The sequence below is a fragment of the Phocoena phocoena genome, chromosome 20 (genome assembly GCF_963924675.1).
Source record: "Phocoena phocoena chromosome 20, mPhoPho1.1, whole genome shotgun sequence".
NCBI lineage: Eukaryota > Metazoa > Chordata > Mammalia > Artiodactyla > Phocoenidae > Phocoena > Phocoena phocoena.
In genome coordinates, this window is record NC_089238.1 from 47,542,104 (window position 1) to 47,566,735 (window position 24,632).

At 43.7% G+C, this 24,632-nt stretch overlaps 2 protein-coding genes across 3 annotated transcripts; one reads left to right on the forward strand and one right to left on the reverse strand.

The window, feature by feature from the left end:
• Nucleotides 1-2,212: 2,212 nt before the first annotated feature.
• On the reverse strand, nt 2,213-16,751 carry KARS1 (lysyl-tRNA synthetase 1). Of its 2 annotated transcripts, XM_065898438.1 has the most exons (15): nt 16,664-16,744; nt 14,967-15,146; nt 12,903-13,062; nt 11,813-11,978; nt 9,232-9,325; nt 8,703-8,889; nt 8,268-8,393; nt 6,722-6,841; nt 5,520-5,682; nt 5,239-5,412; nt 4,997-5,082; nt 4,588-4,673; nt 3,848-3,974; nt 3,043-3,186; nt 2,213-2,500 (listed from the first exon to the last, which is right to left on the reverse strand). In XM_065898438.1, the coding sequence occupies exons 2-15, from the start codon at nt 15,110-15,112 to the stop codon at nt 2,402-2,404; spliced, it is 1,878 nt and encodes a 625-aa protein (XP_065754510.1). In that variant the 5' UTR covers nt 15,113-15,146; nt 16,664-16,744; the 3' UTR covers nt 2,213-2,401. The 2 variants fall into 2 exon arrangements, with proteins under 2 accessions (XP_065754510.1, XP_065754511.1); XM_065898439.1 differs by lacking the exon at nt 14,967-15,146 and having other exon boundaries at nt 16,664-16,751.
• Nucleotides 16,752-16,964: 213 nt separating this feature from the next.
• Nucleotides 16,965-23,992, forward strand: TERF2IP (TERF2 interacting protein). The gene is made up of 3 exons (XM_065899558.1): nt 16,965-17,640; nt 22,157-22,281; nt 23,597-23,992. Exons 1-3 carry the CDS (start codon nt 16,965-16,967, stop codon nt 23,990-23,992), a joined length of 1,197 nt encoding a protein of 398 aa, XP_065755630.1.
• The last annotated feature ends 640 nt before the right edge of the window (nt 23,993-24,632 follow it).

Here is a 24,632-nt window from a genome sequence, read left to right on the forward strand (position 1 = left end):
GAGCGGGGGCTACTCTTCGTTGTGGAGCACGGGCTCTAGGCACGTGGGCTGTTGTTGTGGCACAGGGGCTCTAGAGCGCAGGCTTAACTGTGGTACATGGGCTTAGCTGCTCTGCGGCATGTGGCATCTTCCCAGACCAGGGATCAAGCCCATGCCCCCTGCATTGGTAGGAGGATTCTTAACCACGGTACTACCAGGTAAGTCCCCTTCCAGCTTTCATTCTGTTTGTCATTTTTCCTGCTAAACCGCACAGACAAGATGTCTACTGCTGCTTCAGTTCCTCTATCCCCAAGCTCTTTGAGGCCAGACAGCTGGCATCTGCCCCCAGCCTACTACTAAACAGCTCTTGAAAGATCACTTGTGACCTCATTAATCCTTGTTGCCTTTTCCAATGGTCCACATTGACGGTACAGTGGTGCCTGAAGTCCAGTCCCTTATCCTGGTGAGTTGACTTTTCATTTTAATTAACCACCTTGCTGAAGGATATGCCATATGATGTGTTTCTTCTGAAATACCACCTGGTCATCTAACCAGCACTGCCAAGTGCTCCTGGAGCCTATGTTCAACACCAGCAAGGACTGAGGTTCTCAGCACTCCCTGTAGTTCCCAGTTAGGTAATTTCTGCGGGCTTAGATCGTTTTACCAACCGCAAAGTAAAAACCTGCTCTGTGAAAGTAGACTGGCAACTCCCAAGCCGAGACGCTTGCAGAGGTTTTGCTGAAGTGCAAAAGACAAGTCCTTTGTTGTCTCATTGGAGAAAAGTTTCCCCCAGCTGCCTCCGTGTCATGGGCTCTCTTTTAACAGCAGGTCCCCAGCCATACCCTTGTCACATTCTTAGCTCAATTGAACTGTGCTGAAAATGAGAATACACCAGACTCACTATTCAGCATCCTATTCACTCTTCCCACCAAGCATGTTAAATTTAATTATGTCCAAAACCAAACACTCAACCTTCCTTCTCAAACCTGCACTTCCTCAAGTTTTTTCCATTTCAAGTCAATGACAACTCTACTTTCCAGTTGGTCAGGCCCCAAACCTTGAAATTATCATTGATTCCTCTTCTTATAACCCACATTGACAGCAGATTCTGTTGACCTCAGGAACACAGGCAAAGTCCAATGGCTCAACGATCTCCATCACTTTATACCACCCAAGGCTAAGCCATCATCTCTCCTCAGCCCACTGCTGCAGTGCAACTGTCTCCCTTTCACTCTTGCTTTCCACATGCTAACTAGAACAATCTTTTAAAAACACTGCTCAAAAAAAATAAATAAAAATGAAAACACTGCTCAAGGGAACTTCCCTGGTGGTCCAGTGGCTAAGACTCCATGCTTCCAATGCAGAGGGCATGGGTTCGATCCCTGGTTGGGGAACTAAGATCCCACATGCCATACGTGGTGTGGCCAACAAACAAACAAAACAACACTGCTCAAAACCCTCCAATGGCTTCACACCTCACTCATAATAAAATACACACTCCTTTGCATGGCTTACAGATGCCTGCATGATCTGGGCCCTTACTGATCTTTACTTTCTCCTCTCCGGCCAAACCAGACCCCTTTGCTGTTCCTCAAAAATGCAGCCCTGTAGTCTGAATCACCCCTTTTCCACTCAGATCTGTTTGCAGATCTCTACTTAAATGTCACCTAGAAGAGGTCTTCCCTGACCACATATGCAACGTAGCACTACCTCCATCACTTCTATCTAAAATAGCACCTCTGGGGACTTCCCTGGAGGTCCAGTGGTTAAGACTTCGCCTTCCAATGCAGGGGGTGGTTGGATCCCTGGTCGGGGAGCTAAGACTCCACATGCCTCGTGGCCAAAAAAACCAAAACATAAAGCAGAAGCAATATTGTTAACAAATTCAATAAAGACTTTAAAATAAAATATAATAGCACCTCTGTCCCCTTTCCCTGCTTCATGTTTCTTCTTAGCATGCATCACTATCACAAATATGGATTTACTTGTTTCTTATTTGTTTAGTTGCCCCCCAAACTCCTGCCCCTAAAGCAAGAGTGTAAGTTCCACAAAAGCAGGAACTTGGCTTCTGTTCACTGGTGTCCCCAATCCCTTGGAACAATGGCTGGCACAGAGCAGACATTAATAGAAATTTGTTGAATGAATAAAGTGGTATAATCCTAAACATTCATTATATCAGCTGTCTGAGAAATAAGATGACATTCCAAAAGTAAAAAGAGTGATGAGACAGGAGTAGAGACAAATGGTTTATTTGGTAACAAGGAGTAAAAAGGAATTCTTAATTCCTCTTCTCTCTTTTGATGGCTGACATGAAATGTGATAGTCAAACGGATAGCAACACACACAGGAATTCCCTCGCAGTCCTTGATCTTCTGCACAAACGCAAAGATGCCCAAGTCATACGACTTGCTGTTATTGTTTTCTAGACAGAAGTGCCGGCTGCTGTGCTTTCCAGTCCATCAGTGGTGGCTACATTCTCCTTCTTGTCTTCGGGTTTCATGGCAGGAAACAGAAGCACTTCCTACAGGAGAGAGAATGCATTCTGAAGCTAAGGCACACTTTTTCCTGGCTATCCACCTACTCCTTTCTCCCCTCATTACTGTTATCACCAAAACCCGGAGATCTGTGTTCTTTTATTTCAATTCAGTCCCTCTCAGTTACAGAGGATGGAAAAGAAGAAATGCGCAGCGCTGCCTAGGGTACAATGTCAAAAGAAGGAATAAACAGAGAGGTTCTCTTCAAATATGATTTCCTCAACTATAAACATGGGATAGCAACAGTTTCTACACATCGTAAGCTGACTTAAGTTAAATGAGGTGATGCATGTAGATGGCTTAGCAGGTTCCTTGGATCCTTAAGAAATGTGAACAATCAGTATTTCTTCTGCCTGAGGTTGAAACTCCCCCAAATTCTGTAAGGTCAGATGCTCTGCCCCTCCTCTTGTGAAGTCACCTATAACTTCTCTGCCTGCCCCTCCTCCTAGCCCAAAGCCCTCTCTTTATGCTCCAGGCCCACCACACCCCGCTTCCAACACAGTGGTGCTCCTTCAGGGTCTCCTCGTACCTTGATGTTATTGGAGTCTGTGAGAAACATGGTGACGCGGTCGATGCCCATGCCCCAGCCACCTGTCGGGGGCAGCCCATATTCCAGGGCAGTGCAGAAGGTTTCATCTATGAACATGGCCTCATCATCGCCAGCAGCTTTGGCCTGGAAGAGGAGAACCACACAGTGACGTCGTTCTAGGCTGTGCTCTCTCAGCGTCTGAGTGAGCACGTGAAAAGGTCCAGAGGCGTTATCATTCCAGGGATGCTCTGGACACCCAGCACTTGCTGGGAATTGGTTTCCCAGTAACTCCAGGATGGAGTCATTTCTTTCAAAGACCTGGAAGTCAGGACTGAAGAATTCTACCTCAGAACACATGCAAATTCCTCTGCGAAATGAAAATACTTCTACTGCCTGGGGCTCTTCGAGTCCAGTGAAACGCATTTTCTTTCAGAGACTCTGATGGTTCCCAACAGTCTTTCTCCCACTTCCTGAACCACCCATCAGTGGCAGTGCTAGTATAGGCAGCCTGTGGGTGCTGTGGCTTCTCATCCTCACGCCACCACAATAAATGTACCATCTAAGAAAAATTATGTTCTTGTCAAGTGTCACACTCCTCAAACAGATATTCATGCCTAAGCTCCATTTATATATAAATTCTAGGGCCCAAACTAGTCAAGTTCTCCATCTTGAAATGTGACTTCCTCCAGTGAAGCCTGTGGCTTTCATCCTTCACTGTGCTGAAGTCACCAGGAGTTGCAGACAAGACACAGACCAGGGTTAAGGCTGATATCTTCTGGTGAGTGGGCACATATTCCTTCCTTACCTTGGCCTGTTCTTCAAAAAGCTGCCGCTGTCGCACAGGGTCATTCAGCTCAGTGTAGGCATTGCATATTTCCTTTTTCATGACAAATAGCTCAAAGCGTTCAGTCAGACCCTCTTTAGAGCGGTGCCTGGGGACAGGAGACCAAAGGGGAGGGTGAATATGCAGGTTCAGCAAGAACATCTGGTACAAACAAGGATTCCTGAAATCTAGTTGACTCAAAATTGTTACTGATTGTGACCCATAGCCTGCACGCATTCTTGGCACCAAATCATCTGGTACATTAGTGAGGAGGGTTAGAGACAAAGAAGCTTTAATTATCTTCACAACAGGCGTGTGTGATAGACTGATACACTGAACCATACCCCCTGTATTCATGCCCTTCTGTAGTCCCTGCCACACCGACTCTGGGCTGCCCATATGACTTGCTCTGGCCAATGGGACATCAGCAGAGGCTTGATGTGTGTTTGCACATCAGGATTTATTCTTTCGGAATGCTTCCACTTGGAACGCTGGCTACGCTGTCAGAGAGGCCCCAGAGGATGAGATCCCATGTAGAGGAGATGCAAGGTGCCCTGGCAGAGTTTCCAGTTGAAAAAAGCCACTTGAGTTACCCTAGCCAACACCGCGCAGAGCAGAAAGACTACCCAATGAACCCTAACTCTTGAGAATAAACCGTTTTATGCCGCTAAGCTCTGAGGTTATGCAGCAACAGGTAACTGCAACACCGTGCTTTATCTTACCATTTGGCCAGAGGACTCATTATCTGCGGGTGATCACAGATGAACGTAGGATTGATGCACGTCACTTCCAGGAATTCCCCAACAAGCTTAAGGAGAAAGCAGAGTTAGAGAGCCCTTCTAAATGGCATTTTGATCGTCTCCGTCTTGGTGGTAGAGGCCTCGGACCCTAACCCTGTACCTGATGCTATAGGGGTTTATCCTAAGCTTCTCAATGGTTAGTAATAAGGTAACGAACATAACTATTTGGCACAGAGCTTAGTACAGCAGGAGTTCAAAACTTGTTCTCTCATTAGAGCTTTCCTCTGTGAAGCTGTAGAAGTTCATTCTCTACAGTGGAGTTCATCTTCATAGGGAGGGAGGGGCGTTACCACTGGATGAGGGCATGTACTAGAAGTGCACGGCCTTTCACCTTATCAAGGAGCCTGGCTGTCGTCCGAGGTGGAGGGCATTCAACAGCTTTTGCCACACAGATATCATCTAGAATTTTGCGAGTTTCTGTAATACAAACGTACAAGTTAGGACAGAAGACATCACACTACCCCATTAAGAGGTATATAAAGAGAATAACATGGGAGATTCTAGCCCTGACCTAATCTAATTCAGAGCTGAACAGGAAGGAGGGCCCTAGAGTGAAGGAGTGAATCACTTTACCTTCCGTCTCGAAGAGCTTAGTTTCTGGCAGCTTCGTGCCCAGGGCTTTCTCCAGCTCTTCGACCATGCTGATTTTCCGGAAGGGTGGGGTGAAGTCAATCTCACAGGCTTGGCCCTCTGGGCCATCTGGATGATAGGTGACCTTGTAACTGCCTGTAATGTGTTTCACCATCCCTGGGAAAGAAATGTGTCATTTAAAGAGGACCAACAGGAAGTCCAAGTGAAAGTGGCACACCAGCCCTGCAGACACATGTGAAAGACAAAGGGACAGGAGGGGTCACCTGAAATCATCTTCTCTGTGATTTCCATGAGATCATGATAGTCTGCATAGGCCATGTAGAATTCACAGGTGGTGAACTCAGGATTGTGAGTCAGATCAATTCCTTCATTCCGGAACTGGCGTCCGATTTCATAAATCCGGTCAATGCCACCAACCACCAGCATCTAATAACAACACACGGCTGTGGTCATGGCAGCTAATCTTGTTTTACTGGCTAGGGAAAGTGTGTGCCTACAAAAGCTGTAACTTGGATTTCACAGCTCAAGGCATGCTTTCAGGTCTCTAGCCAAATGCTGAGTGCCCTACTCTCTTTAGGCCTTCGTGGACAGTCATCATTCTGGCTGTCCAGGATCACTGAACTCTCGTCCTTTGTCTGGGGTGTCCCCCATCTTGTGAGTGTGAGCCTCCCCAAGAAAGAAGCCTCTTCTGGGGTTAAGATGTAGGAATGTGATGTAAGTTGCCCAACCTGTGAGACTTCAACATGCAAAGAAGATGCAGGTGTTGCACAGAATCCCTTCTGGTGAAAGGGGCCAGAGATACTGGCTTATAGAGGCAGTAACTGCAGAAGTCCAAATGGCAATGACCTGTGCCTAGCTAGTGCCAAGCTTATGAGTTGTGGTAACTGTGCTGACTGGAAGATACTGGGTTCTTCATGGGAACAGCCCAGTGATATGATGCAGAATCGTTTCAGTTGTGTGGCCTCCAAGCCTGATTCTCTGATCTTCCCGGAAATTGTGAGCTTCCTTATATATTTGAATACATTTTTTTTTTTTTTGCTTAAACACCATTAACAGGTTTTGTCGTTTGCAAGTAAAAATCTTAAATGACACAGTCTTCGATATTTACTCTGGTGATTTGACGATATTTCCAACTTTCAGACAGAGATTCAACTCATTCTTCTACAAAAGACTAAAATCAAATTTAATCCAAGGATTATAAACTTTAAAGTATTATGAGATTATGGGAAACAAAGTATGTTAGGAGGATCGGTACACCTAGGAAAGATACCCCCTTTGCCCTATAATACTCTACTGATCCTATAGATAAATTCCAGAAATGTAACACTCAGAAGCCTGACAATTTAGAATACTCTCCTGGTTGTTCTACCCTCAATGTTCCTCTTATTTCTGACTGTACCTGTCTAGCCAATATTTTTCAGCCTTCTACTTCTCTAAGGACACAGGGCATCTTCTTATTGACTACCTTATGGTAGAGTTCTGGAGCAATCCTCATATATAAATTCATGTCCAGCTCGTTGTGGTAGGTGATAAAAGGCTTGGCCACAGCTCCCCCTGGGATGATGTTCATCATGGGAGTTTCAATCTAAAAGAGAGGAAAAACACTTAGTTCATGGACAGAGGTCCTCAAACTAGAGTTCTTGGGAATGGCTCAGGCTTTAAATGTGATAGGCTAAGCCTACTATATCCCAAGTAAAAGTTAAGTTCAATAATAATGCGTAGGTGCTTGACAAAAAAAGTAGAGATAGCTTGATTTTCTAGAATAGAGTCTCTATTAATACCAAACACCATTAACACAGTACCATAAACTTTCATAAGCTGTTAGTGGGACTCTAAATGGGTACAGCCTTTCTTGAGTTCAGTTTGCAGTATTTATTAAAAATTGTAACTGCTTATACCCTTTGACTTATTCTACTTCTAGAAATCCATCTTACAGAAACACATGTCCATGTGTACAAAGATGTTCACTAAAACATTACTGAAGAAAATCAGAAACTTAAACTATCAATAGGGGAAATAATTATAAAGCATCAAAAAGGAATACACATACACATATATATGGACATGCAAAGGGCCCCAGTGTGTGTGTGTGTGTGTGTGTGTGTGTGTGTGTGTGTGTGTGTGTGTGTGTGTGAGGTCCATTATAATACATACGATGTGACTTCATTTATGTTTAAAGCAAAAAATAAAACCCTTCTAAAACACTTACACATGTACCCCACCTGCAACATGCACAGGAGTGGAGGTATTATGAATATGCAGAGTAAATGGCGAGGAAGGATATTCAAGTTGTTTTTTTAAAAAATATATTTATTTATTTATTTATCTGGTTGCGCTGGGTCTTAGTTGCAGCATGCAGGCTCCTTAGTTGAGGGTCAAGAGTTCCTTAGTTGTGGCATGCAAACTCTTAGTTGCGGCACGCATGTGGGACCTAGTTCCCTGACAAGGGATTGAACCTTGGCCCCCTGCATCGGGAGTGCAGTCTTAACCACTGTGCCACCTCAAATTCAAGTTTGGAGACGGACATTAGCTGGGAAAAAATGAAAGGGGACCTTCAGTTTTGTTTCTATTTATTTCTTTATTGTTTGAATTTGTTTTATGGTAATAGGTACTCACCTTTCTCATAAAATTAGAAAATAAAAAAAAAATTTTTTTTTTTGCTCTACAAATTTTCCTAAACAACTTTTAGTTTAAATAAGTTGAATAAAAATCAAGAAAAATATTTTTTAATGCTACAAAAAAGCAAAATGAGTTGATAACACATTGAACATGGCATTGTTAGCATGTGGATGGCCCTCTACTTTGTCCATTATCTTAGAAGTCCTGTCCTACCTTCCTAATCAGGGCACTAAATAAACAAGGTGGAACAAAGACACTGGCAAGAAAGGGGACTTTTCACTGAGCATGAAGGATACTGACACAGGATGTGCCTGTGGAGAAGGGAAGGGAAGAAGAGTAAGAGGCAAGCACAGAATGCAGCTCATGATGTCAGGTTAAGAACTTTCCATCACCTCTAGGAATCCCAACTCATCCAAGAAATGCCTTATGTATGTGATGATCTTAGAGCGGATGATAAACTTCTGCCTCACAAAGTCATTCAGGATCAAGTCCAAGTATCTCTGACGAAACCGTGTTTCCTAAATGAAAAGTAACAGATAGAAATCACTGATGTGTTTGATTCAATGGTATGATAAACCAGAGCCAGGGGGCCACAAGAAATTACCTTGTCTTTTTTTTTTTTTTTTTTTTTGCGGTACGCGGGCCTCTCACTGCTGTGGCCTCTCCCGTTGCAGAGCACAGGCTCCGGAAGCGCAGGCTCAGCGGCCACGGCTCACGGGCCCAGCCGCTCCGCGGCATGTGGGATCCTCCCGGACCGGGGCACGAACCTGTGTCCCCTGCATCGGCAGGCGGACTCTCAACCACTGCGCCACCAGGGAAGCCCCTACCTTGTCTTTGAGGCCAAAGTGAAGATGAGGTAACATATGCAAGCAAGGAGACAGCAGTGTGACTTCATAGGGTATGATGCTCAGCTCGCCCTTCTTGGTTTTCCCAGGATTGCCCTGAACTCCAATTATGTCTCCCCGGCGCAGTTTGTTGTTAATACGAATAAATTCTTCTTCAGATTTATAATTCCTGAATAAATGGAAAACATAATTCAGTATACAATATCCCAAATTAAAACTGACCACTGGTTTTACTGTGGAACCCTCACTAAAGTGTTAATGTGTACCCAAGAAGAATCTCAGATTCAAGGTCAACTGTTAAAAAGTATTATCTTTTATTTTTAATTGCTCCACAACCCAAGATCAGTCTTTATTCTTCAGGTGACCAGATGGCCCTTTTGTTTTCCCAACCATATACCACTCCCTTTAACTTTAATTTCCTATGGGAAAAGAAGACTATATGGGCCTTTGTCCCCAGTCATGTTGCTCTGGGCCAAACTAGAAAGGCCTGTAACTGGATATTTCTATATACCTGGAATTGGCCATGACTTGCAACTTGACCCCCTCTCCTCGAAGGTCATAGAAGATGAGCTTTCCCCCAGAAGCTCTTTTGGCATGGATCCTACCTAGAGAAGAGCAAAAATAATGACAGAAGCAGAAGCTATTTCATGATATCAGTGCCAAAAAAGCTCCCTCTGCAGTTTTTACATCCAGGCAGAATATAAACTAGAACAATTTGATTTAGCCTGAGGCCTAAGCCCTGCCATTTTCTTCATGACAAAGTTGGCTCCCCATTTAAACCAGTTAAAAGATGTGCAGGAAGATCTGGCTTTTAAAGGTGTTCAATGGATTCCTGGAATGTTGGTGGCAGCATAGTTGTGGGATCTTCCTATATCTTCACATAAAAATAGAAAGCACAAGGACTTCCCTGGTGGTCCAGTGGTTAAGACTCTGTGCTCCCAATGCAGGGGGCCTGGGTTTGATCCCTGGTCAGGGAACTAGATCCCTCATGCCACAACTAAGACCTGGTGCAACCAAATAAATAAATAGTAAAAAAAAAAAAAAAAAAGCACAACTAGACAGACAAGGCCAAAAACCCATGGACAAAATTTACAACAAAATTATGTGGGAAGATATTCCCAAGAATCCCCAAATACAAGCACTGGGGAAAACCACTAAGGGCCCCAAGACCTCTATATGGGAAAAAGCTATGGGAAGCAGTGGAGTCTCTGGCAGGTCTGAGAACTGGAAGTCTCCCAAAAAGCCATACGTATTCACTGGAAAATGTGGCAGGGCTGAGTGGAGGATAGCAGCGGACACGTGGAGGATAACAGCGGACACTGGGAGGATAGCAGCTTACTGCCATACAAGTCAATATAATTGGCTGCAGTAAGAAGGTTTAGGGGATGAAGTCCTTTAGTGTAGCCCCCAAGAACTCTCTAAATTTAACAGCAAGGGATCTCTCCGAGGACAAGGCCCCACAAAATTGAACAAGACCAAGAAAACAGAGACAAAGGAAAGAGAAGGTCCAACAAAAGCGAGAAAGGAGAAGAGCCTGAAAACCCCAGAAAGCAAGCTGCTGTATTTCTGAATGCTCCACAAAAACAACAGAAGAGGGAGCTCAGTGAAGGTGGAAAAGCTATCTGAACCAAGCTTCCTTTTAACATTGAAGAAAATTAATCTCACATGAAAATAAACAACATAAAAGTAATGAGGTCAAATACCAAAGTTATTAAATTAAAAAAAAGAGAATAAGGAGAATAACATCATCACAGGCAACAAAAGCACTAGAAAGACATGCTCAGGAAAAAGCAAAACATTCTATTTCATGAGCTGAAAGACATTAAGAATATGACACAAAATGTGAAAGAACACAAATTAGAATTAGAAGAAACTAAGAAATGAGACGACACATTGAAAAAATTAGAAATAAAAGAAAAAATCATCTCAGAAAGGAAGCCTAAATTAGAAGGAAATAAGAGTGAATAAATACAACAAATAATGCCTTAAGAGAATTACACTGGAAAGGAGGATACAATTTAAAAATCAAAGTACAAAAAAAGGATAAAAAGGAGCCCCAGGGGCTTCCCTGGTGGCGCAGTGGTTGAGAGTACGCCTGCCGATGCAGGGGACACTGGTTCGTGCCCTGGTCCCGGAAGATCCCACATGCCGCGGAGCAACTAAGCCTGTGTGCCACAACTACTGAGCCTGTGCTCTAGAGCCTGCAAGCCACGACTACTGAGTCCTCGTGCCACAATTACTGAAGCTCATCCGCCTAGAGCCCGTGCTGTGCAACAGGAGAAGCCACCGCAATGAGAAGACGGCGTACTGCAATGAAGAGTAGCCCCCGCTCGCCGCAGCTAGAGAAAGCCCGTGTGCAGCAACGAAGACCCCACAGATAAATAAAATGAATAAATTTATTTAAAAAAAAAAAAAAGGGCACACTGTGTACCTGAGAATACTGACCCAGAATAACTAACATCAAGACATAGTTTAGTGAAAACACTGGACTTTAAAGAAAAAGACATTTGGGGGGCATTTAAGTATTGGCAGGGGTTCTCTCTGGGTGGTGGGATTATGGGTAATCAAACTTTTCTTTCTTTGCCTTTCTGAATGTTTCAACATTCTAAATTTTCTACAACAAATAGTTTTATATATTTTTTGGGGGGAAGGTATAAACAAAAGACAGGATTTAATTATCTTTTAAATTAAGAAGATCCCACACAAGACAGTAAACTCCAAAGTAACAGTGCTCTAGAAAAACAGCCTAGTGTAAAGTAGTCTAGGAACACAGATTGCAGTTTTTAGGAGCTCAGGGCCATGCCTCCCACTGATGAAGGGAAGTCCTCATAAAGGACTGTGAATGAGTAGCAGTATCAGGCCAGGAGTCCCCCACAAAGAATGCCCCTTCCTCTGTAGCATCACCACTGGAATGTGACCTCATGCCTCAGGGCTGCTCTACTTTCTGTGAATAGACATACTGGTGCCATCTCTAGTAATGTAGCCTCAGACTTAAGCTTTTTGAGAGCAAGACCACCCCAGACCTTCCTTTGTGCAACTGGAGAGGCCTGCCTGCTGTGGGAGCTCAGCAAACTGCCAGGGAATCTTCCTACCTGCCACCTTTAAGGTGATGTCAGTCAGGTGCTCCCCAGGCTGCAGGTGACTGTATTCTTGGATAAAGTGAGTGAGCGAGATGTCGACGTGGAACTTGTGTGGGTATGGGTCTTCCCCATTGACCTTCAGCTGGTGGACTGCTTGGCTGCGGATTTTGAAGTATTGCTGTTAAAAAAAAACAAAAGAGCTTTTGAGAAGTTGAACATGGTCAATCCAGAGGCTTGTCTAACGGAGTTCTGTATTCTGCCTCAGAGGGGCCCCAATACAGTGAGGTTTCTTTAACCAACCCCCCTGAATCCTTGAAATCATAGGCTTGGAATATGGAGTGAGATTTGCACTTAAATATGCAGGGTGGCCAGATCCACAGCTGGGAATAAAGGCCAGAATTCCAAAATACAAGATTCAACAAAAAGAAAAATCAAATCTCTGCCTAAAATAATGTTTAATTGGTACAGATGGCCCTGGTTACCACTTTTGTAGACACATCTGCATGGTGAGTCACTTATCTTCCTACTTTCCTGCCCCTGGCCACACACCAGACTTTTTCCCCAAGGCAGGCCCATGGGCCTGGAGGATGTGTAAAAGGAATATTCTGTATCAGGGGTCAGCAAACTTATTCTGATGTAACTACTCAACTCTATTGCAGTGTGAAAGCAGTCTTAGACATATATAAACAAATAGGCATGGCTGTGTTTCGACACAATTTTATTTATAAAACCAGGGAGGAGGGATTGGGGTAGTGGTGGCTTTGGCCTGTGGGCCATAGCTGGCCAATCTCTGGGCTAAAGTAAACCCCAGCCCACCTTTAGGGAGACATTTTCTCTGGGGCTGCTGTAAGGCCCAGCGAGCTCCAAGGAAGATCAGTCACTTGGAAGTACTGGATTCTCCCAAATATCTGTAAGTAGTCGACAAGAAGAATGCGCAGGGCCTGTGCCTTTAACCAGATGGAGTGGTGGGCCCACCCTCATCCATCCCTGTGCCTGTTTCAGTTCCTATTTATCTCCTTAATCACTGGTCCCAAGGAATTTGCCATAATCCGCATTAGAAGCTTCCCTATGCCCAGCCAGGGCAGTGGTCCCGAGGACTCACGTTTGGGTCCAAGCTCTCCTCCTCCGCACCCACACCATTATCAGCAGTGTGGCTGGTGGCAGCAGCAGCGGCCTGGCTTAGTTGTTTCTCACTGAGCTCCTTCTGCTTGGCCTCCTTCTCTGCTATTTTCTTCTCAGCTTTCAGGCGTCTCTTTAGCTCACTGTCAGGAAGATGAAAATGTTCAACGTGACAGGTGCCTGAAGAGTCCTCTATGTTCTGCCCCATAGCTACTTATCAAAAATATGAATAACCTGGGGAAACACTCATGCCCAGTTCTACATGCCCACTGTTAGTCTCTCAGTCACTGAACTCTATATGTGAAACAGACAAGGGAAAAAAATAAACTTAGAATAAAGATGTGTAAGATCTTTCTCAGTCTCTTTTTTCCAGTCTGAGGTCCTTGGCATTAGATCCCAACTAAAATCAAGATAGACAAGGACAAAGAAAACCCTACATATTAATTTATATTTAGAATAGGAAAAAAGGTTTTCCAGAAAATCAGCAAGGTAGGCCTTTCTCAAGCTACTTAGGCTTGGGAGCTCCTTGAGGCCAGGGACTGAATCTTAGTTGTTTGGATTCCTCTGCAGAACACGGAAGTTCCTAGAGCATCAGGTCTGATGTGTGATAACGTGACATCTCTAGCTTTGTCTGTCATCTCTCTCCCCTCCCGAAAGGCGTGGGTTAGTCTGGGGTGGGGTGAGGAAGAGGGGGCTCTTCAGAGTTCAGGGAGACACTCCACTGACAATCTCTCCCCCAGCATTGATCAATGCATTGACAATGGCCCTCAGCATTGGCCTCACTCTCCACAATGGAGCCTGACTTTGACAACAAATTGGGTAGAATAGTGTACAAAGCAGCATAGCACAGGGGATAATACACCATCTTTGGAGCCAGACTGCCTGGGCCTAAATCCTGACACGCCTACCTACCAATTATGTGACTTTGGGCAAGTAACTTAATTTCTTCTGTAAAATAATAATAGACACCCTCCTCCCCAGATGTTGTGAGGATTGAGATAATATACATAAAGAGATGACCCCACCCCTAGCATTTTAGTAACCATGCAAATGTGAACCATTCTAGGTATCCCTATCTTAACCCTTCACACTCTGCCTCAAGGACAGAAATTTTACAGATGTGGATAAATTTTTGTCAAATCTCTCACTATTCAAACTCTTCATACTCGTCACCTGAGACTCAAAAACTAAAGCGATTGGTACAACTTGGCTTAAATAACTTGAAAACTTGCTATCTGAACCCAGAAACCAAACAGATTTGGGTAGAGAGGGATACCCTCATTATTCAAATAGACTTGATCATTCCTTTAAACCACCAATGTTAACTGAATATCCTGTCATAACGAACCATGGCAAATGATCCTTAGGCTTGCATACTGTTTGGCTTCAGGGTCCATTTTAAATTATCTATGAGTTTAGAATAACTCAATTAAAAAAACTTAATTGGAGATTTGAAATGATTATCTTTTAAGTAAGAAAACTGACTCTGAGGGCCTCAAAGTAAGTGTCTCTGGATAAAATCTGTTTTCTAGCAGTTGTGAAGCCACCTTTCTAGAACAGTGCTAGACTTATTGTGCTGTCATTCAGTCAGTGGGCATCAAAGCCTCTCTGGTTCTTCCTGGCATTAACATAATGAACTTGTTTTCCATTCAACTGGCTGTTGCTCTTTAAGTCAAATCAATAATAAAGATAATCCAAAAAGGTCCTAGGAGTAAGAACTAAGACTAGAAACCAAGTTAATCTCAGGAGCAAAGAAATTCCAGAAAGACGGGGAAGGGACAATAACCTGCATTAGAAATTCTTTATTCATAAAGGGTTTTGTTCTCAGCACTGTTCTAGAATAAGACCTAAAAGTCATCTCAAGAATCTATGGAGTGAGAATTTGAATTTATTAAAGAGAAACTGAGAAAGGACTATTGGTTTTGGTAGGTAGCAGGGTTGTTTCATTAGCAAGTCCAAAGACTTAGCCAGAGGCTTAACAGATAAGAAACCAAGTAAGGGAAGGATTTTTGCTCCCAGAGCAATAAAGAAGGTAATGGGCACCAACCTTCTTTTATCAAAAAGTGGCTTGTCCTTGTGAATCGTTGTGAAACGAGCAAGTTGACACAGGCGCAGCTCCCTCTGCCCCCACTGTGCCCAGGACGTTTGGCGCAGGGACCCCCTAACAAGCCTTACAGCAGCTTGCGTCAACATGGCAGATTACCCTGGAACTAATGATTACCACCACCTAACAGGAAACACAGAGATGTGGTGTCAGATGGGACAGACAGTACACATACTCCCAGCCAGCACTCCTACTCTTATGGGTTGGGTGCGGGGAGAAGGCGAGGTTATGAAACCTTTTAGTGTCCCATTTTACATAAGACCCTCTCAACTGACATCAACTCTGTAACACTCACTGTGCTGCAAATTAACTGACAATGTTCTCAGTCCTGGCTATGGTAAGATGGTGCTTATTTGGGGTCAACAGCAAGTCAGTTAATGGTTTATGGGTAGAAATGTTCACAACAGTCTAGAAAATGGGAGTGTTTCTGAAGCCCCTGACATGTAGTTTCTCTCTTGGTGATGAAATACCTGTCCACAAAGATGGCAATGGAAAGCATACAAAACATCACCATCAACTGCAAACTCTAGAGGAAGCTAAAAACAAGCCACACAAAAGCACCTGAATCAAAGACAAGCCTTGTTTGGAGCTCCAGGAACAGGGAGGAAAGAAGAAATTCAGAAAGAGTCTTAGACTACATTAAGTTTATACATTAACACTGGAAGGCAACAGAACGACAGAGATCATGTTCTTTATCGCCTTAAAATAAATGTGGCCTTGAATGAATCACCTGGCAGGGAGCCTATCTGTTTTTAAACTTGGAGAAAATAACTGGCATACAATGGTGCTCACTCAAGATTTACACCAAGGAAGTTCCAATAACAATTAAGAAACAGAACTAAAAAATTGCACTAAAGCAGGCATTATATGCAATAAACTAACTTCTCTCCGATGCCTCTGGAACGGTACTATATTTATGTACCATCCTTAGGAGTACTGAGGAACTAGTCACTCAGATCATTACCTACGTTCTATGAAGAACTCCGGTTGAGAAGGAGTGTAGTATTAAGAGAATACAAGACACAGTCAGTGAAAAGGCGGCTAATCTTAACTTATTTATATTCACCTTCATACTCCAAGGATTTGGGGTGATTAACAAAGATACAGCCAGCAGTGCTAAGTGCAGTTTGGTGTACCCGGCTAAATAAAACAGTCCCTACTGCCAGACATACTCACAATGCTCTAACCCATATGGAGAGGTGTACGACACAGTTTTAGAACTGATCCCTTTAATACAAAGGGTTCTGAATGGCCTTTGATACATAAAGTTCGAACATTGAAGGTGCTTCTGAAAAGCTAGGGTATTTAACATTTCCCCAACTTCTTTACCGGGGTGTGGCACAGTAACGCATTTCTCGGAGAAAAGGGAAGGAGTAAATTTCGCTTTTCTCTGTCCCCGCCCAGTTCTCCGCATTCTTACTCCAAGAGTACGAGAAGGAGGAAGGACCCAACCAGCGGGGGGCCCCCGGGCATCCTGGGGGATGTAGTTTCGGGGCGCAGCGACTACGTCCCAGCATGTTCATACCCACGAGAACCAGCAGGAAGGCCCCAGGCACAGCCGCCTCGGCCGGAGCCTGGAGGCGCCTCCTAGTTCAGACTCTCCGACAGCAAAGGTTTTAATGACCTGCTGCGACACTTACTTTTTGCTCAGTTTCGGCTCGCAGTCGTCCACTTTAACTTCAGGTCCCTGCACCTCAGCCATCTTCCCAGAGGGCCGGACCTAAAGAGGACCAGGGTAGCACGGCAATTTCCAGGTCACGCTCAGAAGCCCCGCCTCTTCCGGGGAAAGGGGGCGGGCACGGCTCTGTGCAACTGCAGCGCAGGCGTAGTACGGGGTTGTGGGGCGGCGGCAGCGGCGTCTGAAGCGTTACCTCAGGCACTGGGGCTCTGTACGCCGCGCGCTGGCAAGACGGCACCTTCTTCTGGTGCTCGGCGTGAGCTATGGCTGAGGCGATGGATTTGGGCAAAGACCCCAATGGGCCAACCCATTCCTCGACTCTGTTCGTGAGGGAGGATGGCAGCTCCATGTCCTTCTACGTGCGTCCCAGCCCGGCGAAGCGCCGGCTCTCGACGCTCATCCTGCACGGCGGCGGCACCTTGTGTCGCGTGCAGGAGCCCGGGGCCGTGCTGCTGGCTCAGCCTGGGGAGGCGGCGGCCGAGGCCTCGGGCGACTTCATTTCCACGCAGTACATCCTGGACTGCGTGGAGCGCAACGAGAGGCTCGAGCTGGAGGCCTACCGGTTGGGCCCGGCTCTAGGGGCCGACCAGGCCCCAGAGACGAAGCCCGGGGTTCAGGCTGGGGGCGCCGCCGTCACGGAGCCCGAGCTGCAGCCGCACGCGGGGCGGATCGTCTTCACGGACGCGGACGACGTGGCCATCTTGACGTACGTGAAGGAACATGCCCGCTCGCCCAGCTCCGTTACCGGCAACGCCTTGTGGAAAGCGATGGAGAAGAGCTCGCTCACCCAGCACTCGTGGCAGTCCATGAAGGACCGCTACCTCAAGCGCCTGCGGGGCCAGGAGCATAAGTACCTGTTGGGGGAGGCCCCAGTGAGCCCCTCCTCCCAGAAACTCAAGCGGAAAACTGAGCAAGACCCCGAGGATGCTGATAGCGGGGGTGAGGCTTGCTGCGAACGCGCGAGCCCTCTGCTGTCCCCTGTGTGAGGCGGGGGCGTCGGCCTCTTTCCTCTTCTGTTGGGCGTTCATGTTGGCGTCTTGGGGAGCATCGTCCAGCCCCCTCCTCACCCCCCCTTTGACATCCGGGTAATATTGCGCCGTTTGCTAAGGTCTCTCTTAATTCACTTTTCCAATAACTGGGGTATTGGCATGGTCCGATATTCAAAAGGTGCAGAAAGAGTATGTGGAAAATTCTCCCCCCTTTCCTTTCCCACCAGCTACCTAGTTTTTTCCCCCCAGAGACAACGGGGAACCAGCTTCTTGGGTATCTTTTAAGAGATTTCCCAGACTCGTTTTAAAAAATAGTTCTTCTGTATTCAGGTACATTCAGTATAAGACGTTTTAAAGCCATGCCTGCCAGACCAGCTTATTTTAATTTCTTGACTTAAATGACTGCATATTCACATAAGAAGGTTCTCAGTGGGAAGTCGCTTCCACGTTTCGCTCGGGTGACGTGTATTTCTAACGCAGTTGAACAGAATATTGGGATTCAGGGCCGGTTAGGACACAGTGCATAGCTGTTGAGATGCTTCACTTCTGATAAAACGGGTATTGACAGCGTAAACTGACAGACCCTTTTGTTTAAAGAGTCATGCTGCTTCCTCAGCTTCTCTTTCCTATGTGGCTCTTCTGCATAACAGTTGAAATCTGGGAAGGCAAATCTGTTAATCCTATTCAATATGCTTAGTAGGAATTTTGTTTTTGGTAAAAGTGACATTTGAGATTCATTCATTCAACAGATGTTTGAGTGCCAGACATTTATCCTGCTGGGATATAACAGTAAATAAAACCCCCTTCAGTCATGGAGTTTAAAATGCTAGCTGGGCAGCGGGAAGTGCTACAGAAAAAAATAAATCAGGGTAAGGGCCGGAGAGGAGGAGGTTTTCTACAGGATGAGAAGGGAAGTATTGTAAGCTGATGCTTGAGCAGAGACCAGAGGAAATGAAAGAACTCAGCAGTTGGTTATCTGAGAAAGAGTGTTTCAGGCTTAGGGAGTATTAAGTACAAAGGCCCTGAGGTGGAGTATAGCTGGTGTGTTTTTGGAGCAACAGAGACCTGTGTGGCTGGGATGGAGGAAGCAAGAGGGAGAATTCTTGGAGAGACTGGACTGTGTGTATGGGTGAAGGAGATCATGTAGGGCCCTGATTTTAAATCAGTGGTGTGGAGATGGCTGGTAGACCAATTGGAACTTGGGACAAAATTAAGCTGGATTCACCCTACTCAGTGTTTTGATATTCAGGCATTTGAATGTAAAAATTAAAATCATAAAATGACCAGGAGAAAATGTGGATGAGTATCCTTTTTTGTTTTTTGTGGTTTTTTTTTTTGGCCGCGGCTTGCAGGGTTCCCCAACCAGGGGTCAAACCCAGGCCCATGGCAGTGAAAGCACAGAGGCTTAACCACTGGACTGCCAGGGAATTCCCAAGTATCCTTTTTATTTTAAAATTTTATTTATTTATTTATTTTGAATTATTTTATTTTATTATTTGTTTTTGGCTGCGTTGGGTCTTTGTTGCTGCACGTGGGCTTTTTCTAGTTTCGGAGGGCGGGGGCTACTCTTCATTGCCGTGTGCAGGCTTCTCATTGCTGCGGCATGTGGGATGTTCCCCGACCAGGGCTTGAACCCGTGTCCGCTCATTGGCAGGCGGATTCTTAACCACTGTGCCAGTAGGGAAGTCCTGGAGTATCCCTTTTAATAGTTACATGTTGATAGTTCTGAAACCAGGAAGACTAAGAAAAAACTTTATATATTTGATTACTTAAAATGTAAAGCTTCTCATGATAAATAAAGTCAGAGGGCAAACTGGAAAAATATTTCCAATACATTGCAACAGAGTGAGTTTCCTTAATGTCCAAAGAGCTTGTAGAAGTTAGTAAGTAAAAGAAAAACTAGTAGAAAAATGAGCAAAGGAAATGGAACAGGAAGTTTCCAGAAAAGGAAATAAATGGCAGATAAACAAATGCAGAAATATTGTTACTGAATAAAAATAAATTAGACCCTGAGGGGACTTCCTTGGCTGTCCAGTGGTTAAGACTCCGTGCTTCCACTGCAGGGGGCACGGTTCGATTCCTGGTCAGGGAACTAAGATCCGCCCCCCCCCCTCCCCCCCACCCCATGCCATAAGGCGCAGCCCCACAAACAAAAAATTACACCCTGAGCAGAGGACCAGTACAAGCCATGCCTGGACTTCTGCCGATGGAAACTGAAATAAATGTGTCTGGTGTGTTTTTTAGAAAAGTAGATCAGAGCAAGGCAATGTCATATTTTATCAGTTAGATTGGCAATAACTAACAAAATGGGTAATACCCAGAGTTAACGAGGTATATGAAAACAAGTACACTCCTACATTATTAATAGAAGGAAATCGGTACAATTTCTTTGGAAGGAATTTTGACACCATCTGACAACATTTAAAATACATGTTCCCTTAAACATGGTAATTATTGCCTCTAGGAATTTATCCTTAGATATACTCCAAGTGTAAAAGAGTACATAGTGAAAAGTGAGTCTCACTGCTCCATACCCCTTCCCCCGCTTCCTCTCCCAGAGGCAACCACTGTTGTTGTCCCTTGTTTGTGTCCGTTTTGCTCATAGTAACACTAGCACACTAGACAGAAGTTTGTTCTGCAGTTTGCTTTCTTTTTTTAACTTAATAGATCTTGAAGCTTTTGTGTGTCTGCTCATTGTTTCATTCCTTTCTTGTTCATTGCATTGTGTTTCATTATGTGAGCCATAATTTGTTCACACTTTTTATTATGGAAAATTTCGAACATTTACAGAAGTAGAAAGAATAGTATAATGCACGTACCCATCACCCAACTTCACCTGATTATAGTTTGTGGCCAGTTTTTTCATCTACACCTTTTATCCTGACTTCTGGGATTATTTTGAAGCCAGTGCCGGCCATTATCCCATTTTTTTATCTGTTTCAGCAAGTATCTCTAAAATATAAGGCTTCTTTTTAAAATTTTATGTAAAATAAAATTGACTTATTTTGGTGTGCAGTTATGTATTTAAATTTTTTTTATTGTGGTAGAATATACATTAGATAAAATTTACCATTTTAGCTGTTTTTAAGTGTTCAGTTCAGTAGCACTAAGTATGTTCACATCGTGATGCAGTCATCGCCACGATCCATCTCTAGAACATTTTCGTCTTCCAGAACTGAAATTTGTACCCATTAAACACCAACCCATGTTGCAACATGTGTGAGAATTTTGTTCCTAGTGTTTCCACATCTTGGATATTGTGAATAATGCTGCTGTGGTATGGGTTACTAATACCTGTTTGAGACCCTGCTTTTTTTTTTTTTGGGTGTATTCTCAGAAGTGGAATTGCTGGATCATATGGTAATTATATGTTTTTTTTTTTTTTTTTTTTTTAGCGGTACGCGGGGCTCTCACTGTTGTGGCCTCTCCCGTTGCGGAGCACAGGCTCCGGACGCGCAGGCTCAGCGGCCATGGCTCACGGGCCCAGCCGCTCCGCGGCATGTGGGACCTTCCCACACCGGGGCACGAACCCGTGTCCCCTGCATCGGCAGGCGGACTCTCAACCACTGTGCCACCAAGGAAGCCCTAATTATATGTTTAATATTTTAAGAAACTGCCATACAGTTTTCCAGTTAGGTGTTTTAACACATGTACAACAGATGGTGATGTAACCACCAAAATCAGGATACAGAACAATTCCATCACAAAAAATCTCTCTCGTGTTGCCCCTTAGTAGTCAGTCTTTGTTAAATGGAAAATAGCAGAGTTAAGTCCTCAGAACAAAGAGTAAAAGGGAAATAGGAGGATATTTAGCTTTAGGAGGCTCTCCTTTCTGTAGATGGTATGTGGTGGATTGTGGTAGACCCCCCCAGATCTGTCTTCCCCTGGGAGAACTGCCTTACCCAAGGTTCTGTCATTCTAGGCTAGCATCCAATGACTAATCTATGCGGGGTTAAAATAACATCTTGCCTCCCTTGCCCCAACTTGGTCAACTCTGTAGGGCCTTCCTAGCTCCAGACTTCTGCATGGTTTCAGTTGCGGCCTTGTTGGAACTCTCACAGCTCTCAGCTTCTTTCTGCCCAGTGAACACTCCTTAATCAACACCTTACTTGTTAATCTCCATCTCAGAACCTACTTCCCAGAGAACCCAATTTATGGCACAGTTTTGTTAATTTGCAGGATCTATAAATACAAAGCGAAAAATGAATTAAGCTTGAAGAGTATTTTTACTTTACGTATCAGAACCTAGGAAAATTATCACCATTTTTATTGTACAACTTTTCAGAAGCAAGAGTAGAAATTATTGAACATGCATGTCATGTTTTTCTTACCCTTCTGATCAAAAACATTTTCTAATAGGAAAAAAGTGCAGGCTCACTTCTGGCCCAGAGCTCACAGAGCATTTACTATATTTTTGGTTTCTGTAAAAAAGGCTAATTCTAATCTGGTGCTGTTCTGTTTAATAGAACCACAGAATAAGAGAACTCCAGACTTGCCTGAAGAAGAATTTGAAAAGGAAGAGATCAAGGAGAATGAAGAAGCAGTCAAAAAGATGCTTGTAGAAGCCACCCGGGAGTTTGAGGAGATTGTGGTATGTTAACTAGATTTAACTCATGTTTTTTTCCTACGTCCATTCTCCTCCTTTGAAATTGATCTTCCCATCTGTTCTTTTTATACACCTGAGGCCCAGAAAGGTAAGAGAGAAGTTCAAGATGGAGGAGGAAAATGGAAGGTGAGACTGATCAAGGTTCTGGGCATGTACTTTTAGTTTTTGGTAGGATGATTTAAGGAGGAGTGGAGGGAGAAAGATGGGGGAGAATTATTTTTAGGCAGTATAAAGCATCTTACTTTGAGTACTTTCATCTGTAAGTTTTTGTAAGTTAAGTTTGCAGATTTATCTTTTTAAAATGTTTTTATTCTCAGGTAAAAGTAATTTTTTAAAGAGGTTAATTTTTTATCAAGCAATTTTAGCTCTTTGTATACTTAGAGCTTTTTTAGAATTTTTTAGCTCTTCCATATTCAGTTAAGTTCTAAAACTTTGTTGGAATCCCATATTTAATCATAGTTATAGAGAAAGGCAACCATAAAATAATGAGTAATAAAAAAATCCAAATTATATGTGCATATCTTCTCTAAGAAAAAGGATCTTGTTAATTAACTTTTCTTACTAACACTAAGAAAAATGGTTATGCATCAGTCTAAAACAGGAAACTAATTTGAAGTTCATTTAATTTAAAGTTGGTTCATTTTCTGTAAACTTTCAAATACTCTCAACAACTCTCAAACATGGCCTACATAGGTCTCCTCTCACATAACACACTTTGTAACGTGCCTAAATACAGTGTAGTGTGGAGACCCTAATATATTCATACAGCAATGTTTTTTGAGTACTTACCATGTGAAGGCATTGGTAGGCACTGGGGATGTAGTGATGAGCAAAACATAACATTTCCTGCCCTGTGGAGCTTACAATCTGAGAGTGAAGTCAAATTTTTAACAAATAATCTAGTGCATACATGTGTATACATATATGTGTATGCACATAACATTTATTTTTCACATTCAGTGTAGCTTCTAATGTTCTGTTGGAATACCATATACCTACACGTACGTACATATGTACACATGCATACACACACACACACACACACACACACACCCCATCCACACTCACACTTCTTACCCTATCATATACATACATATATATACACATACACACACATATGCACACATCCAATATGAGTAAATGTAAGAAGGAACATAGCACATAAGAGGAACTGAAGGAAGTCCAGTGTGATTGGGGTGAAAAGGGCAAGGAAGTGGTAGCTGGGAGAGACCAGATATTTTAAGAGTAAGTATTCATGACTTGGTAATTAGGAACTGGTCATATTCATCACTTTCTCTAGGTGGATGAGAGCCCTGATTTTGAAATACATATAACAATGTGTGATGATGATCCACCCACACCTGAGGAAGACTCAGAAACACAGCCTGATGAGGAAGAAGAAGAAGAAAAAGTTTCCGCACCAGAGGTGGGAGCTGCCATTAAGATCATCCGGCAGTTAATGGAAAAGTTTAACTTGGATCTGTCAACAGTTACACAGGCCTTCCTAAAAAATAGTGGTGAGCTGGAGGCTACTTCCTCCTTTTTAGAGTCTGGTCAGAGGGCTGATGGGTATCCCATTTGGTCCCGACAGGATGACTTAGATTTGCAAAAAGATGATGAGGGTACCCGAGATGCACTGGTCAAAAAATTTGGTGCTCAGAATGTAGCTCGGAGGATTGAATTCCGAAAGAAATAATTGGCAAGATAATGAAAAAAAAAGGTTTGGCAGATAAGGCATTAAAAAATTTTTTTGTGACTATTGAACTTCAGAGATTTTTACATTGGAACTGACACTCATCTTTTGACCAATGCTATTGTTGCTCTGTGAGTCCTAGATTTTGTAGCCAAGCAAAGTTGGAGGATGAAAATAAAAGAAATTGGATATATTTAGAGCTGTTCCTGGCAGTATCAATGTGTCTGTAAAAGGAAAATCAAAAACAGAGAGGTTGGTTTACATAGTAATAACCTCTGGAATGGAATCCCTGCTGTATTGGTGAGAGAAGCTAGTGACAAAGTCAAAGGCAGAAAATTAGATGGGTCGTTTCAGAAAGCATAAATAAAGAGCCTCCTATCCTTTGGCAGAAGCTTCTCTAGATTATGATAGATTCCAAATCAAGAATCTAGGAATGTGGAAAGATTTAATTACAAGGCCTTTGAACATGGACTGTCCCAAACCCTTGCATCCCCCAGTGAACTCTGATTTCTGGGCTGCTTTGAAAACCCCATATTCCTTTTGCCAACTTATATTTGGGGAGCCTCTTCGTTGGCTGTTCTTTTCTTCAGGTCTGTCAGTTAAGTCTCTAGCATGTGTTTCTTTATCTACCATCCAGTTTTGT